At 44.0% G+C, this 18,308-nt stretch overlaps 1 protein-coding gene across 1 annotated transcript; it reads right to left on the reverse strand.

Annotated features, from left to right (window-relative positions):
- Window positions 1–17,098: 17,098 nt before the first annotated feature.
- LOC311183363 (large ribosomal subunit protein uL23-like) lies at window positions 17,099–17,554 on the reverse strand (the record flags this gene model as incomplete). The annotated part of the gene is made up of 2 exons (XM_084252700.1): window positions 17,099–17,377; window positions 17,486–17,554. The coding sequence occupies 2 exons, from the start codon at window positions 17,552–17,554 to the stop codon at window positions 17,099–17,101; spliced, it is 348 nt and encodes a 115-aa protein (XP_084108826.1).
- Between the last annotated feature and the right edge of the window lie 754 nt (window positions 17,555–18,308).

Below are 18,308 nucleotides of genomic sequence, written 5' to 3' on the forward strand. Positions count from 1 at the left end.
TGTGGAGGCTGCGGAAAGCTTCACAGGCTGCATCTTAACCCCTTGTACCACCAGGGAGTTCCCCTTCTGCTTGCATTTTTAAAGTAACTTTTAAAAACATTTGTTTAATATTCATCTCTCCAAGATAAAAGTCTAGAAGGATTCATTCTAATGATAATAGTTACTTTCAGGGAGTAGAATTGGAAATAGGAGTAGGAAAGAGTTTTGATTTTTAAATTTTACATAATTTTGAATTGCTAGAATTCTTTACAATAAACACTTCATCTCTAGGCTTATATTCTTAAGTAACTATTATTAAAGCACAGCATACATAGCAAAGACTTAGGGTAGGGTATAGCTTATTGGATTTTCACAAAGTGAACACACACCTGTGAGCATCACTCAGATTAGGATATATAGAGACCATCTTCCATATGCCCCCTATCAATCATTACTCTCCCAAGAGTAATAAAGTCCCAATTTCTAAGCCACAGATGCTTTAGAACTTTATTTAAATGAATCATACAGCTTGTACTCTATTTGATTTCACCCGTTGTATAATTGAGATTTGTCTGTAGTGTTGCAAGTAGCTGATGTTTATTTTGATTGGTTTAGAACAGTGATTCTCAACAGGGGTGAGGGTGGTGAAGAGTGGGATTTGATTCCCCCAGGAGACATTTGGCAGCCTCTGGAGACACGTTTTATTTTATTTTATTTTTTAAAGATTTATTTATTTATGCACACAAGAGCTGGGGCACAGGCCATAGGTATGGGAGGTGAGAGGACTTAGCAGAGACAGAGGGAGAATAGAACAGGGAGATCAACCGAAGAACACTGCTGAGGGGACCAGCTTGTAAGACAGGAGAGGTCTGCTGCGCCCTGGCCGCCGGGGATCGAACTCGTGCTGCAGTGGCTGAGGACAGCTCCATAGGTTGCATCTAAACTCCTTGCGCCACCAGGGAAGCCCCTGGATCAAACTCGTGCTGCAGTGGCTGAGGACAGCTCCATAGGTTGCATCTAAACTCCTTGCGCCACCAGGGAAGCCCCTGGAGACACGTTTTAGAAGTCACAACTAGGGGGTGCTACTGCCATCTAGTGGTAAAGGCCAGGAATGCTATGGGAATAGTCTTTATTCACAGCTCAGCCCCGTACAACAAAGAATTTATCTAGTCCAAATTGTCGATTAGAATATTTCTTAGTTCCATTTATTCATTCTAGTGTTAATGGGCATTCTTTTTTTAGGATTTATTTATATTTATTTATGTATACAAGAACTGGGGTATAGGCTAGAGGTGCAAGGGGATTTAGAGGGTTCACCAGAGACAGAGTGAGGAGCAGAACAGGCAGATTTACTGAAATACACTGCTGAGGGGAGCAGCGGTAGGGACAGGAAGGGTCTGCTGGGCCATGTGGATAGCTCCCTGGCCTGGGATGGAACTCATACCGCAGTGGCTGGTGATAACTTAATAGCTCTGAGACTTTAACCCCTGCGCCACCGGGGAGGCCCCAGTGGACATTCTTATGAATAAAGTTTCTGTGCACATTCCCATATATGTCTTTTGGTGCTCAGTTGTATGCATTTATGTGACAGATAAGCCTAGAACTAAAATTGATGGTATGTTATTTAAAATACTGGCAAAAAAAGATGTGGTACATCCATACCACAGAAAATTATATAGCCTACAAGCAAGATGGAATGCAGCTGTTTTCAACAAAATGGAGGAAATTTGAGAAAATTATGTTCAGCAAAGAATGTTAAAAACAAACATTGGATATTAACATAATACAAAACTAGACTACATAAAGCACTGTCGAAAACTACTGGATACCAAAAAGCATCCTGAGACTCTGAGGTTAACAGGGAGGTTAAGGAAAAAGAACAAAGTGACACATGGGATAATGGTGGTGGTGGGGGAAGTAGAGAAAACATTCAAACAAATCAAATTCAACTGATGCATTAAGTCAATGTAAGTCAATTATCCCAGATTTTATTTAAAAAAAATATACGGGTTGGGAGGGGGGCCTCCCTGGTGGTGCAGGCGGTTGTGTGCAGCGCTGTGAAGTTGTCTGCAGCCTCTGCAGCGCGGGTTCGATCCTGGCCTGCAGGCGAGAATCCCACATGGGGGGCAGACCTCTCCTATCTCGCCCGCTGCTCCCCTCAGCAGTGTATTTCATCAGTCTGCCTGTTCTGTTCCCCACTCTGTCTCTGGTGAATCCTCTCACCCTCCCACGCATCTGGCCTGTACCCTGGTTCTTGCATAAATAAATAATTCTTTTTTAAAAATTATAAAAAAAATACTGGGGAAAAATACTGAGAAAATATTTTCCAAAATTATTATATTAATTTATCTCTTGCTAGCTGTGTATGAGAACACTAGTTACCCTACATCTTCATAAATCCTTGGTATTGTCATTTAAATATCTTTTGACCATTTTGTGGGCCTTAGTGGTATCCCATTGTACTTTTTTTTTTTTATAGAGGCATGTCTTTATTTATTTATTTATTTGTTTGTTTGTTTGTACATGCACTGGGTACAGTCAGAAGCGTGGGAGGGTGAGAGAATTCACCAGAGCCAGAGCGGGGAGCAGAGCAGGCAGAAGGACCGAAGTACACTGCTGAGGGGAGCAGCGGGCGGCAGGAGAGGTCTGCGCGCCATGAGGGACCCTCCTCCGGTGGCCGGGGAGCAGCCGGGGATCGAACCGGTGCCGCAGATGCCGCGGGCAGCTTCGCAACCCAGTGCTCAACCGCTGCGCCACCGGGGAGGCCCCTCCGGGGAGGCCCCTCCCATTGTACTTTAAATTTGCAGTTTCTTGATGTCTAATGAGGTTAAGCACATTTTCTCTCATATGCTTGTTGACTTTGGGTACTCTATTTTTTTTTTAAGATTTATTTATTTATGCATACAAGAACTGGGCACAGGCCAGAGGTGGGGGGCGGTTGGGGAGTGAGAGGATTCACCAGAGACAGAGTGGGGAGCAGAACAGGTAGATCTACTGAAATACACTGATGAGGGGCACAGCGGTAGAGACAGGAAGGTCAGACCCTCCAGCCATGTGGGTTAGCTCCCTTGCCAGAGATGTAACTCAGGCAGCAGTGACTGGCAATAGCTTGAAAGCACTGAGACTTCTAACCCCTTGCGCCACCATGGATGTCCCTACCTTCATTTTTAAAGCTATTTTCTCTGGGCTTTTAGTTATGGGTTGGAAGCTATTTTTTTTAACACTTTAAATTTGTAATTCAAGTATTTTCTTATTTCTATCATATTTGTTTTCTATCACTGTGTAACACTGTTACCATGAACTTAGCATCTTTTTTTTTAAATACTCACAACTGCCCTATGAGTTGGAACCATTATTTTTTTTAATTTTATATATTTTTACATAATTTTTCATTTTTGTAGAATGGATGCATTTTGATCTTGGTTATCATCCCTGTAAACGAACTTAGTATCTTAAAACAAAACACTTCTGGGCCTCCCTGGAGACGCAAGGAGTAAAGTCTCAGCACTATGAAGCAATCAGCAGGCACTGCAGCACAAGTTCTATTCCTGGCCAGAGAGCTGACCCACATGGTGCAGCAGACCTCTCCTGTCTCACCAGCTGCTCCCCTCAGCAGTGTATTTCAATCTGCATGTTCTGCTCCCCACTCTGCCTCTGGTGAATCCTCTCACACACAACCCCCCCCCCCACCTCGGGCCTATACCCCAGCTCTTGTAAGTATAAATAAATAAAATAAAATAAATCTTTTAAAAAAACACTTCTATTGTCTTACAGTTTCTATGGGTCAGGTATGTAGACACAGCTTAGCTGGGCCCTTGACAAGGCAGCATAAGGTGTTCATCAAGAACAAGTTCTTACCTGGGCCTTGGCGAGAAAGGATCTGTTTCTTAGTTCATTCAGTTTATTGGCTGAATTCCTACTCTCAGTTCTCTACTTCGTGACCTGTACTACTTACAAATACAAAAATGCCCCAAGGGGAACAAACAAAACACTGTTAAGTCCAGTTCTCTGAGTTTCCTTTCTTTCTGTGGCCTTGGCATCTCAAGTTCTGACTGCTTTTGTTGCTCAGAACTCTTGATTATTTTTTCTTCCTAGCCCATTGAGACCATCAAAAACTTTGCTAAGATTCCTGTCTCTTAGCAACTATTTTTGCTCAACTTTTCAACATCTCTATCCTCTCCATTTATGATTCAGCACATTCCTCAAAGGGCACAGAGGCTCAGCTCTGCATTTCCTTTCTCTCTGGAATCTTGGCTCCTCCTGTGCTGGCTGCCTGGGCAGCTCCCTGATGCCTTCCAACAGATTTTTTTCTTTTTTCTGGCCTTTCTAGTTGTTCTCAGTAAATAGATTAATCTATCCACACAGGCCCAAATTTATACCTTAATCTGGAATTCTCCATACCACTCACTGGCTCTCAAGTTAACCTTTTCAGTTCCCATCCTTTTGTAGGAAGCAAAAATCACCTTTCAAACCTTATATCAATTGGACATATATTTATAACTGACTCCTCCACTTAAGTGACATTGTGAACATATAAAGATGCAAATACTGTAATTCATATTTTATTATTTGTGTGGGACCCAAGTAACGACATACCCATTCAAGTAATACTGGGTAGATAAAAACCTAGTGGAAAGACTTCTGAATACTTGGCTCAGCTACTAAAAGCACTGGGCCAAGAAATTCAGGAGGGAAGGGATCAGGGTTTGCTTTTTGAGCAACAGTATCTATTTGGAATAAAAGTATTTCCCAGGAAAATGTATAAAAAGGAGGTGACAGGGAGCCCCTGAGATGATCCTCAATGGTCCCTGCTTTCTGGCAGCCTCTCCTTTATCATTTCACCTTGAGTGATTATGGGAGTCACAATTTTGGCTGGTAATTAATGCAAGCAAAAAGGGGGGAAAAAATGAAAAGAAATTAGGTTTAAACCCAGACCCTCATTGAATTCTTTTAGTATCCTAATGCCTTTCCAACTGATTATCTTGGTTTTTGCAAATGTATAATTGTTTCTTTTTTTTTTAAGATTTATTTTTATTTATACAAGAGCTGGGGTAAAGGCCAGAGTTGTGGGAGGGTGAGAGGATTCACCAGACAGAGCGGGAGCAGAACAGGCATATGGACCGAAGCAGCAGGCGAGAAAAGAGAAGTCTGCCTCGCCACGTGGGATTCTCCCTGGCCAACCAGGAATTGAACCAATGCTGCAGAGACTGCGGACAGTTTCACAGCACTGCGCTCAACCCACTGTACCATCAGGGAGGCCCCAATATATAATTATTTCACATGCAAATAATGATAAATTTGTCTCCTCATCAGTTTTGGTCCTTTAGGTTTTTTTCTCAGAAGCTGCTACTTTGTTACAGTAATATTGTGGTAGTGGTGGTAGCAGTAAATGTTTCAACAAGTGCCCCCCCAAACTGTCATAAGCCAATCATGGATCCCATGGGGGAGGAATTTGGACGGGGCACATAGGACAAGCTTTGTCTTTGCTCTTCACTGTCTGATGCCTCCAATTGGGGAATTGAAAGGTTGAGAAGATATGGTAGCTGAAGGGTCATCAAAGAGAGACATCTTCATTCACATATAGGGCAGTTTTTACTGACTATTCACTGGGGTTTCTGCTAGACTTTCGGTTTCTGGCTAAAACTTACACATCATCTCTCTTAGCAGTCTCTCTATGGTGGCAAGTTGAGTTTCCCTCAACCTGGGAACAGGTGGTTAAGAGTGAACTTTCAAAAGAGCAAGGCTTGTGTTTATGGCATAATTATGCTCTAGCCTTGGAAGTCACAAAGTATTACTTCCACCATAAAATATGGAGGGAAGGAATATAGCCCCTCCCACCTACTGTGTGAATTATCAGGATTACATTCATTCTAAGAAGAGCATTCAGAATGGGAAATATTATTCCAAATAACAACAGCCCTGTTGTGTTCCTGAGTTGAGTGGAAATTATTCTCCTTAAGTCTGGATTCAGATTTAATTCACCATGCCAAAGAATTCCATCTACGCCCATTTTACTGAGTTTAAAAACAATATTTATTTTATTTACTTATGCATACAAGAGCTAGGGTGTAGGTCAGAGGTCCAGAAGGGTGAGAGGATTCACTAGAGACAGAATAGGGAGCAGAACAGGCGGATCTACTGAAATATACTGCTGAGGGGAGTAGTGGGTGAGTCAGGAGAGTTCTGCTGAGCCATGTGGTCAGCTCCCTGGCTGGGGGTTGAACTCATACTGCAGTGACTGGTGATAGCTTCATAGGGCTGAGACTTTACCCCTGTACCACCAGGGAGGTCCCCCTTTATTGAGTTTTTAAAAAATAAAGAGTAGATAGATGGTGAATGTTTCAAATGCCCTTTCAGCAATTATGAAGCAAATGAAGCGTCACAATGACTGAGGTGGGGGATGGTCCCTTCAAGGCACGCATGTAGTTCACTTATTCATACAGTGGATATTTCTGAGCACATATTGTGTGCTAGACACTCTGCTAGGCACTAAGATAGAACAGTGAACCAAAGCAGAAGTGGTTCCCAGCCCTCATGAAGTTTGTAGCTGAAATGATCCAGATCCAATCATCTACCCTAAGTCTCCATTTTGTTGGCTTGATTTTGGGCCACCAAACACAGAAAAGGGTGTTACTGCCCACTTGCCCACCCTAATCCCAAACAAACTGGGCAACCTGATCCAGCAAGGTCCTTCCTGGGACCCAATCATGTCTATCACTTGGGATTGTGTCTGAAGGGCAGGGGGCGCTTACATATATGATTTTAGCCACCAGAGGGCAGTCATAGTTTTAAAATACGTTCGAAGGGGAGGAAAAAGATCAAACCCATTCTTAGAAGGCTCTTTCTGGTGTTCCCCACCAATGTCAAATTTCCTGATGGGATTCACTCCAACGGGGACACAGCCCAGCATCCAAACTCCTCTCTCACTTCAGGTTTGGGGTTGTCCCAATTCATCACAGGCTCTGGTGTCCTGTGCAGGATGAGGTCATGAAAACTGACAGGAGCAATAATGAAAAAAATCCAGAGGGTCTCCCCAGCAAAACATCAGGGAGGAAGGCCAGTACCAGGGAAACCCTAGAGGGAGGGGCCTACGGCACCCACAATCAACACTTGTCTGAAGAGAGTTTGTCAACAAGGTTTTATTGAACACCAGCTTCTCTACTCAACAACCAGCTTTGTACTGGGTGGAGAAAAATGAACTTGTGGAAGCACTGGAGAGGCCACCCAAGAGGTCGGCCTCTGTGCACACAGCCTGCAGCCCTCACCCGATGGATCTTTCCAGTTTATGTGTGATATCAGGAACCCTCCGTCCTTCCCTCTCATCTCCCTAGTCCAAGATAAAGACTCTAGTTCCAGCTTTTGGTTAAGTCTGGCTCACTTTTCTGCTTGTCCAAAATATTTTGTAAAACCTCTATATCCTCTCCCCAATCTGGGACTTGAGCAGCTTTGAGAAGACAGCAAGCAAAAGAGACTTTCCCTACCCACTTGCCCCATCACTCCACATCAGTGAATGCAGGGGCCACATGAATGAGAAGAAGGAAAGGCAGGAAATAAGTTAATATCTTAGAAAATTTCTCCTTCCAAGGTGGTTCAGAGAATGCAGAAGATTTGGCCCAAGGGCCTCCTTCCTGGTGGCACAAGGGCTTAAGACGCAACCTATGAAGCTATCCACAGCCACCACAGCATGAGTTTGATCCCAGGCCAGGGAGATAATCCTCATAGCAGAGCAGACCTCTTCTGACTTGCCCTCTTCTCCCCTCAGCAGTGTATTACAGTCAATCTGCCTGTTCTGTTTCCCACTCTGTCTCTGATGAATCCTTTCACCCACCATACCTCTGGCCTGAACCCCAATTCTTATATGCATAAATAAATAAATATTTGAAAAAAAAATTGGCCCAAGTTTGCTGTAGGGTAAGAACTCAATGAGCGTTAATTATTATGTGTCCATAGTCCCTTACTGGGATTCCCAAAGCCTGCAAATCTCTAAAAAAAACCCCAAAATCCCATTTTTTTTGGCAAAACCTAAGCTAATCTGAATTCATTTGGAATTCAAATTAATTCTGAAAACCTCACCTGAACGACCATGCAGCTAACTGCTTAGTGTGAGTACTCATACATTTCACTGATTCCAGGGTGCTGTCCTAGACTCCACTGTGGATGTTATGATTTATGGTATAAGCACCTGACTGTCTATTTAAATTCTGCAATAGTCTGAATTCAGAAACATAACTGGCCCCTGGGACCTGTTTCTTTGTGGAATCTATATTCTACAACTTATCTCTATTGTTGTCTAGCTGTGTGACATTAATTTGGTGGAAAGGCCTTAGGGTAGCCTAAGACTCACGTCCTGCTATCCCTGACCTGTCTAACCCCTCCCTCTGAGAGTTGGGCAGGACCTGTAACTTGCTCCTAACTCACAACATATGGCAGAGACGAAGAGATTTTGAAGATGTAATTGAATCTCAAATGAGTTCATTTTTATTTTATCAAAGGCAAGATTATCTTGGGTGGGCTTGACTTGATAAGGTAAAACCCTTTAAAAGAGAATCTGGGCCCTTCCTGAGACCAGACATCCCTCAACTCTCCATAATTGGTATCGATGAAGTTGCCATCTGTGGATAGCACTTTTAGGCAAGGAGATGTGGGCAGCCTTTACTGACCGAGAGCATCCCACTGACCTCTAGAAAAAAAATGGGGCTACCACTCCTGCAACCAAGAGAAGATCATTTCTGCCAACAGCCAAGAGAGCTTGGAAGCAGATCTTTCTCCATTAACGCCTCTGAAAAAACTGCAGCCCCAGCTGACACTGTGATTTCCGCTTGTTTGAAACACTCAAGCAAAGAGCCCAACTACTCCACCCTCAGACTCCTGAGCGTCTGAGCCAGTAAGTGTGCATCATTTTAATCCACTCGGTTGTGGTCCTTTCTGATGCAATCTAGAGAACTAGTACATTTGAGACATCCCTCAACCTCCCGGGGGCATTAACTACTCTTGTGCAAATTGGGGAGGTGGTTGGACTAGGTCACACCTAAGAGTCTTTCCAGCTCTAGCTTTTGGAGACTGTGGATGAGGCAGATGCTGGGTGTTACGGTGTTCAAGAAGGGAGAACGGATCTCTAGTGGCTGAGCAAGTGGGGAAGCCGGAAGAGGACGGTGGGTGCCGAAGAAATGTGCTGTTGAAGTGGCTGGTGCACAGGCAGAGAAGAATGCAGACAGCTGAGGACTCACCCTGACTCCCTGATGACCCATCTGCCAGGCTGGATGCTGACCGCAGCTGGCACTGCTCCTGGCTGCAAAGGCGATCAGCTTTCAAAAGCAGGAAAAACAAGCACCTCCTTTTCCTTGCTCTGTAAGGGAAGCTCCATCATGCTGGGCATCTGTTCCCATCTTTGCCAATTTAAAAGGGGACAAAAAGGGTCATTTTCAAAATCCTCATCTTGAGACACCTAAAACTCTCAGGCTACTGACCTCAGGAACTGACCTGGGGAACTCGTGGGAAGCTGAGTCAGGGAAGCATCAGGTTTCCTGTGATCTCTTGGCCAACCTCTGAGGTGGGGGAGGTTGTGCTTTTATGCTCTCCCACCAAGCCCATCTGCCAAGTCTCCATACTTTCTATACCTCTGCAGCCTGTGGCAGGGGTGCCAGACCACCCCAGAGTTGGAGCATCAACTCACTGCCTTTCTTCCGCAAATTCTCCCTTAGACACAGCTGACAACTCATTTGACTGGCTGAAGCAATTGTCCCTTGTTAAATTCCTTGGGGGATGATTTCATTAAGCCTGGTTATGGGTCACTTCTATTTCAGGGAGAATAAATTTGCTGGAATCTTTCTCTGGGCAGTTAGTTAATTGAAACCTGAAGTAGGGGTTGGGGGAGGGGTAGACAAGAGTGAAGTGGCAGAAAAAGACTGGAAGGGAGTGTGACTGGCTGAGTGAGGGGTCTGGAGCTGATTGGGAGGAGGAGACTAGGGGTGCGTGTGAGGGGAGCCGATAAAGAGGAAGACACAGGCTGTGGAAGGCGAGGGAGGCAAACCAAGGCCCACTGCAGCCTGATCTCCAGAGATAACCTCCTAGCTGCCTCCCAGGCCTCTGCCCAACCCTGCCCAGACACAGGAGTCCAGAGGAGCGTGAAGCGATAAGGGCCTGGGCCAGGATGTGGAAACAGAGATGGAAAAAAGGGAGATATAGGAGAACTTGGAAACAATTTGATATAGGGATGAAGGAGAGGAAAGAGCCCAAGATGACCTTTAAAGATCCCTGGAGAATGGAGAGAAGTGCCCAGCAGAAACTCAGAGCAATGCCAAGGCTATTGCTCTATTGTTTGAAGAATCCCTCCTTTTTAAAAATCTTTAGTGTTGGGCCTCCCTGGTGGCGCAGCGGTTGAGTGCTGGGTTGCGAAGCTGCCCGCAGCCTCTGCAGCGCAGGGTTCGATCCCCGGCTGCTCCAAGGCCCCTGGAGGAGGGTCCCACATGGTGTGCAGACCTGTCCTGCCGCCCGCTGCTCCCCTCAGCAGTGTACTTTGGTCCTTCTGCCTGCTCTGCTCCCCATGCTTCTGACTATACCCAGTGCTTGTATAAATAAATAAATAAACAAATCTTTAAAAAAAAAATCTTTAGTGTTTATTGTATTCTTATTTCCCCCATTTTTTTCTTTTTGTTGAGGTAACATTAGTTTCTAACATGCTATAGGTTTTCATCACAGCAACAGTATAGACCTGACCATGCCCACCACCAAATGCCCAGGTACCACCCACCCCAACTAGTAGGTCCTTCCACCCAGTCCCTCCCTCCTCCTTCCCTCTGGTGACCATCATTCTATTTTCAGAGTCTAAGGGTTTGTTTTTGTATCATTTGTTCAATTGTTTTTTTGGGTCATATTCCACACATGAGTGGAATTATACAGTATTTTCTTTCTCCTTCTGACAGATTTCATTTAGCATTATCCCCTCCAGTTGCACCCATGTTATCAGAAATGGCAATGTTTTATCTTTCTTTTATGGCTGAGTAGTGTTCTATTGTGTATATATATACCACGTCTTCTTTATCTGTAATAATTATCCATCACTGGACACTTGTGTTGCTTCCATATCCTGGCTATTGTAAAGAGTGCTGCAGTGAATGTAAGCATGCATATATCTTTTCAAATGAGGGTTTTTATATTCTTCAGGTCAGTACCCGGAAGTGCAATTGCTGGATCATTTGGTAGTTCTATTATTAATTTTTTCAGGAACCTCCATACTCTTTTCCACAGTGATTGCACCAGTTTTGAAGAACCCCTCCTCAGCCACTTGTGTCACAAAATGTGACAAAATGTGTCACAAAAATGTGACATTTCCTGTTCCCAGTTTTTTGGCCCTTCAACTATTCATTCATTTCACTTACATGAACTGATTAGACACTACGCTGAACACTAGGGAATGCAAATATAACTAAGCACACTGCTTACGCCAAGCCCTGGAGTCTGTTCAAAGCAATTAGCTCCTCTCAGGATCTCTTATTTCAATTCCCTTTAAAACATTTGTTTGAGGGCCACCCTTGTGGTACAAGGGGTTAAGTGTCAACACGATCAAGCTATCACCAGTCACTGAAGCACTAGTTTGACCCCTGGTCAGGGAGCAAAGCCATACCCCGTAGCAGACCTCTCCTGTGTTGTCCACTTCTCCCTCAGCAGTGTATTTCAGTAGATTTGCCTGTTTTGCTCCCCACTCTGTCTCTGGTGAATCCTCTCACCCACCCTCCCACCACTCCGGCCTACATCCCAGCTCTTCTATGCATAAATAAATAAAATAAATCTTCTAAAAAAACAAAACAGTTGTTTGATTTTCAGTCTTGCAGAGAGCAAGATATAAAGATAAAGGAGAGTTTTGTGTTGGGGACCTTAGAGTCAAATGAAAACGAGTATTTGGGGCCTCCCTCGTGGTGCAAGGGGTTAAGCACAGCATTGTGAAGCTATCCACAGCCACTGCACTGTGGGTTTGATCCCCGGCCAGGGAGGTGACCCACATGGCACAGCAGACCTCTCCTGTCTCTCCCACTGCTCCCCTCAGCAGTGTGTTTCAGTCAGTCTACCTGTTCTGTTCCTCACTCTGTCTCTGGTGAATCCTCTCACCCACCACACCTCTGGCCTGTACCCTAATTCTTGTATGCATAAATAAATAAATCTCTAAAAAAAGAAAAAATCAAACCTGCAAACACCAAGACCTTGGACTTGTAGCTCCAGACCTCTCCAATACCATGAGGAAGTTTACATCACTTAGTCTGTGGTACTTTATTATAGCAGCTCTGGACAACTAGTAGAACACTCTCTCTAGGACTTGCCTGACTACTCTAAGAGGGGCATTTTCTTCATTGTTCATCTTGTAGCAAGCAAACCAGCCTTTGGGGGGAAAGGCTGAGGTTGCCCAGGTCCAACTGCAACCAGGACACATAAGAAAGTCTGTGGGGACTACTCATGTTCTCTAAGCTAGCTTTAATCTACCATAAAGTTCTTCTTCTGTTTCCTATGTCAACTTAAAAATTCAGGAGGCCATTAAAAGGGCAAAACACTTTTATTTGGAATCAAAGGATTGCAGTCTAGGTTACAGAAATTCAGGCAGAAACCTGAAATGTACCCTGAGGAGGGACAAAATCAGGGGATTTTTTTTTTTTTTATGGGGAGAAAAAAAGAAGATAGGTAAGTAAAAAAAGGTGTTTTTTTTTTTTAAGATTTATTTATTTATATAAACACTGGGTACAGTCAGAAGTGCAGGAGGGTGAGAGAATTCACCAGAGCCAGAATGGGGAGCAGAACAGGCAGAGTGATGAAATACAGGGGAGTGGAGCTCTGAGGGGAGCAGCGGGCAGCAGGAGAGGTCTGTCGCGCCTCGCCTGTGGCCGGGGATAGAACCGGCGCTGCAGAGGCTGCGGGCAGCTTCGCAGCCCAGAGCTCAACCGCTGCGCCACCAGGGGAGGCCCCAAGTAAAAAAAGAGTTAATTCGTGCAAATAGGCTTACACTCTTCTTGGCAATACATAAATGGTTACTGATTCTATTCTGAGGCCAACAGTCCATTATCTTCAGTCCTCAGGATTTGGGTGACTTCTCAAACAAGTGTTTGCTTGACTTTTTTTTTTTTTTTTTTTGTGGGACCCTCGCAGGCGGCCGGGTAATGAACTGATGCTGCAGAGGCTGCAGGCAGCCTCACAGCCCAGTGCTCAACCGCTGTGCCACCAGGGGAGGCCCTGCTTGATGGTTTTTTAAAACAATTGCTTTTTGACCCAGTCCAAAGATCTTTGGCACCTGTTCAAAGGAGACAGGTAATGTAGTTTCTCTGTTATGACTCATCTGCTCCATTTTAAAAATGGCTTCACAAATGTCAACTTTTCTCACCCATGTCTTACTTCATAATTGGTTCCAGAGTTGAAGCGAGGAAGAGAGAGGGTTATTTATTGAAACTTGACCCTCACCCCACAAGGAAAAAAAAAATCACAGCCCATGTTACGAATACATCTTTCTTGGAAATTTTGTTTTTTCTTTTTTTTATGATTCTCACTGTTGGTTTTTTTTTTAATTTTTAAAAAAGATTTATTTATTTATGCATACAAGAGCTGGGATACAGAGGTGTGGGGAGGGGTGAGATGATTCACCAGAGACAGAGTGGGGAACAGAACAGGCAGACTGAATGAAATACACTGCTGAGGGAGTGATAGTGAAGGCAAAGATAAACAGCTGGGACTACATCAAATTAAAGAGCTTCTGCACAGCAAAAGAGACAATAACAAAAACAAAGAGAAACCCCACCAACTGGGAGAACATTTTTGCACCCAACACTAATGATAAAGGACTGATCACAAAAATCTGCAAAGAGCTGATGAGACTCAACAACAACAAAGAAAAGAATCCAGTCAAAAAATGGGCAGAAGAGCTAAAAAGAAACTTCTCTGAAGAGGAAATGCAAATGGCCAACAGGCATATGAAAAAATGTTCAACATCACTTGCCATCAGGGAAATGCAAATCAAAACTACCATGAGATACCATCTTACACCAGTGAGAATGGCACATATTAAAAAAACTAGCAACAACAAATGCTGGCGAGGGTGTGGAGAAAAAGGAACTCTTCTACACTGTTGGTGGGAGTGAAAACTGGTCCAACCACTGTGGAAAGCTGTGTGGAGATTTATGGACCTACTAAACATAGAGCTTCCATATGATCCAGCAATTCCACTCCTAGGTATTTACCCAAAGGACACAGAAACATCAATTCCAAAGAACACCTGCACCCCTATGTTTATAGCAGCACTGTTTACAATAGCTAAGCTTTGGAAACAACCCAAATGCCCAAAAATAGATGACTGGATCAAGAAGATGTGGTACATATACACCGTGGAATATTACTCAGCATTCAAAAAAGATAAACACATGCAATTTGCAGCAACATGGATGGCGCTGGAAGGGATCATGCTCAGCGAAATAAGCCAAAAAGAAAAAGAAAAATACCGGATGGTCTCACTCATAGCAGGAATCTAGAAAACTTAAATAAGGGACCAGGAAAATGAATAACTATAAGAAAGTGAAAATCAAAATCAACAAAAAACTATGAACCAGAGACACTTTTAGGGGGGCGGGGGCGGGAGGGGAGGGATTGGGGTCAGAATGGGGGGGCTGCAATTGTATGGGGAATATAACAATAAAATTAAAAACAAACAAACAAACAAACAAAAACGAAATACACTGCTGAGGGGAGCAGCAAGACAGGAGAAGTCTGCTGCGCAATGTGGGTTGCTCCCTGGTCAGCCGGGGATCATGCTGCAGAGGCAGCAGATTGCTTCACAGTGCTGTGCGTAACCGCTGGTGCCACCAGGGAGGCCCTGATTCTCACTGTTTTCTAAACTATTCCTATTACCTTCATCAGTCCTAAATAAGCAGACTACCTCCAAGCCCACCCATTCCCAGAATGACCTGCCTCTTTGACTCCGCTATGACATCTGTCTAAAATGCCTTTCCTGGGCCTCCCCGGTGGCGCAGCGGTTGAGCGCTGGGTTGCGAAGCTGCCTGCGGCCTCTGCGGCGCCGGTTCGATCCCCGGCTGCTCCCCGGCCACCGGAGGAGGATCCCACATGGTGCGCAGGCCTCTCCTGCCGCCCGCTGCTCCCCTCAGCAGTGTGCTTCGGTCCCTCTGCCTGCTCTGCTCCCCACTCTGGCTCTGGTGAATTCTCTCACCCTCCCGCGCTTCTGACTGTACCCAGTGCATGTATAAACAAAACAAACAAACAAATATAATAAATAAATAAAAACATGCCTCTATTAAAAAAAAAAATAAAATGCCTTTCCTCTCATCTCTATGCTGCAGAATTCTCTACATTCTCAGCTCATGGCTCACAGTTCTCCTCCTAGAGAGGCCTTCCTGGGGCCCCGGCTGGTTTACAGCTTCCTTGTCTCACCTCTTATGACTCTGGGTACATATTTCTATTATGTTGTCATGTCACCTCAATGTTAAGTGTCCTCAGTGTCTGTCTTCTCCACTAAGACAGACTAGGTTGAACACTGTACCTAGAAAGACTTCCTATGGTCACCTCCGTGTCCCCAGTGGTAGGCCATGACTCCACAGCAGATGTGCACAAAGAGCAGGAAAAAGAAGGACGCCTTTTTTTTTATAAATGCATTTTATTATCTATTTAGATGTTTAAACCCTTGCATGCACTAGGTTTGTTTTTTTTTTTAAAGATTTATTTATTTATGCATACAAGAGCTGGGGCACAGGCCAGAGGTGTTGGGGGGTGAGAGGATTCACCAGAGACTGAGTGGGGAACAGAACAGGCAGACTGACTGAAGTACACTGCTGAGGGGAGCAGCGGGTGAGTCAGGAGACGTCTGCTGTGCCATGTGGGTTGCTCCCTGGCTGGTGGGGGGCCGGGAATCGAACTAGTGCTGCAGAGGCTGTGAACAGCTTCATAGGTTGTGTCTTCACTCCTTGTGCCACCAGGGAGGCCCTGAAAAGAGTTGTTCCTGCAGCTGAAGTTCAAAGGCCATCTCCTGTTGCCCTGGGGAGGTTGACCTTTTGTTCCATGCAGACCTTCATCTGACTTTATGAGGCCCACCCACATTAGGAAGGAAATATGCTTTACTCAAAGTCTACTGATTAAAATGTAAATCTCTCTCTTTTTTTAAAAAAAAAAGATTTATTTATTTATTTATGCAAATAAGAACTGGGGTATAGGCCAGAGATGCAGGCAATGAGAGGATTCACCAGAGAGAATGGGGAGCAGAACAGGTGGATCTACTGAAATACACTGCTGAGGGGAGCAGTGGACAAGACAGGAGAGGTCTGTTGTGCCATGTGGGTTGCAGAGGCTGCGGATAGCTTCACAGTGCTGTGCTTAACCTCTTGTGCTACCAGGGAGGCCTGCACTAAGTTTTTACAATTGGTGAATACTGACAAATTATTGTTCCTACAGAACCATAACCACACATTTCAGATAGTATAAATTTATTGTTGAACCAACATTAATACTCATCATTGTTTTATCAATTGTGTAATCAAATTATCAACTATCCAAATATTAAGTTATATAGTTCAAAGGCATATAAAACATTAGATGTTTGCATAATTCATTAGCAGAAACCCCCTTTTTTTTTTTAACAAAGAGAGAAGCTGAGAAGAGAAGGGGAAAAAATCACATTTCAGGGCCTTCCTGGTGGCACGGGGGATTAAGTCTCAGTGCTATCAAGCTATCACTAGCCACTGCAGCATGAGTTCGATCCATGGCTAGGGAGCTGACCCACATGGAGCAGCAGACCTCTCCTGTCTCACCCTCTGCTCCCCTCAGCAGTATATTTCAGTAGATTTGCCTGTTCTGCTCTTTACTCTGTCTCCGGTGAATCCTCTCTCACACAACCCTGCCACACTCCTCTGGCCTATACCCTAGCTCTTGTATGCATAAATAAATAAAATAAATCTTAAAAAAACACATTTCAAACAAAAATAAGCTGGTAAACAACTTCAGATAAGTATAAAAAAACAGTAATTTCAGACATTTTATTACTAGTAGTTTTGGCTACAATAATAGCATTTCTACTTTAAATGAATATTTTTAAAAATTTATGGTGAAAAAAATTTATATTCAGAATTAACCAGCTGGACTCAGTTTAGATGATCCCAATTTTTTCGGCAACACTCAAAGCATCTCGGTCAAGTGCCAATGGAATGCCTTCTCCTCTCCTTAAGGTCTGATTAAGGGTGTCGACCTTGGCCACGTCAATGTCACGGAGCCTCTGAACAGCTTGTTTGATCTGGTGCTTGTTGGCTTTGACAACCACCACAAATACAGTGTGTTGTTGTTTTCTATCTTGTTCACCAGTGACTCTGTGGTCGGGGGAACCTAATAACGTGTAGTGCACATGCTGGTTTCTCCTGGTATTGCCCATCTAAAGATGTTTAAGTTTCTTTTTTGGAGCTTCAGTGTCTTGGACCATCAGAAGGTGAATGATGTGTAGATCTTTTTTTTTTTTTTTTGTGGCTGTGCCTTTCAGTACAGCTTTCTTGACCTTCAAAGCTTTGGCTTTTGGAAAGGTCCAGGTTTCCTTCTTTGCTTGCAGCACCATCTTCGTGAGAAGCTAAACAAATATTTATGAAATCGAAGAGCATGTTCTATATGATCTATAAAAGACAAAGGCAACATTTTACTTAAAACACTTAATAACACTCTCCTGTTCTTCATAAGGCCCTGCTGGTTACATTGCAGCCCCAAAGTATAAACATGAAAATCAACTGTAAGGCTCTTTTGTCTAGAGCGGTTAAAGACATGCGCCTCCCCAGAAAATAAATTGTCTCCCTGGTTCTTCCACTTCAGCAATGTGCACATAGGCTTTCTGTCTGAGAACACACCACTCCCAAGGGACAGGTTGGAGGCACATGCTTATAGGAAAGGGTGATGGCCTGCAGGATGAAGGCAAGTTTCCTGGAGTCCTTGTAGTAGCTATAGTCTTCCACTATAGTCCTTTGCGCTGTCTCCCCACTCCATTTCATGCCTCCTCCTCTGGATGCCTCAGACCTATGGTTAGCTTTCATGGCTTGGTTTCAGCACCTTTTTCAGAACTTTTTAAAAAGGCCTAGAGCATTCCATATTTGTATTCTTTTTTCTTTTAAAGAATGAACCTAGTTGAGTTCATTCATTTCCTACTCCCAACCCTTAGGATTACATGGATTTGATAAAATGGGCTTTTTTTTTTTTTTAATCATTTTTTTACTGGCTTACCATTGATTTAAAGGGATAGGCTCTTGACGCTTCTGGAGATTAAGTGGATGTGTAAGTGGAAAAGTAAGAGAGCACAGCTGGGTTTCTGGCAAGGCTGCTGG

This window comes from Talpa europaea, assembly GCF_964194135.1.
Source record: "Talpa europaea genome assembly, chromosome: 13".
Lineage (NCBI taxonomy): Eukaryota > Metazoa > Chordata > Mammalia > Eulipotyphla > Talpidae > Talpa > Talpa europaea.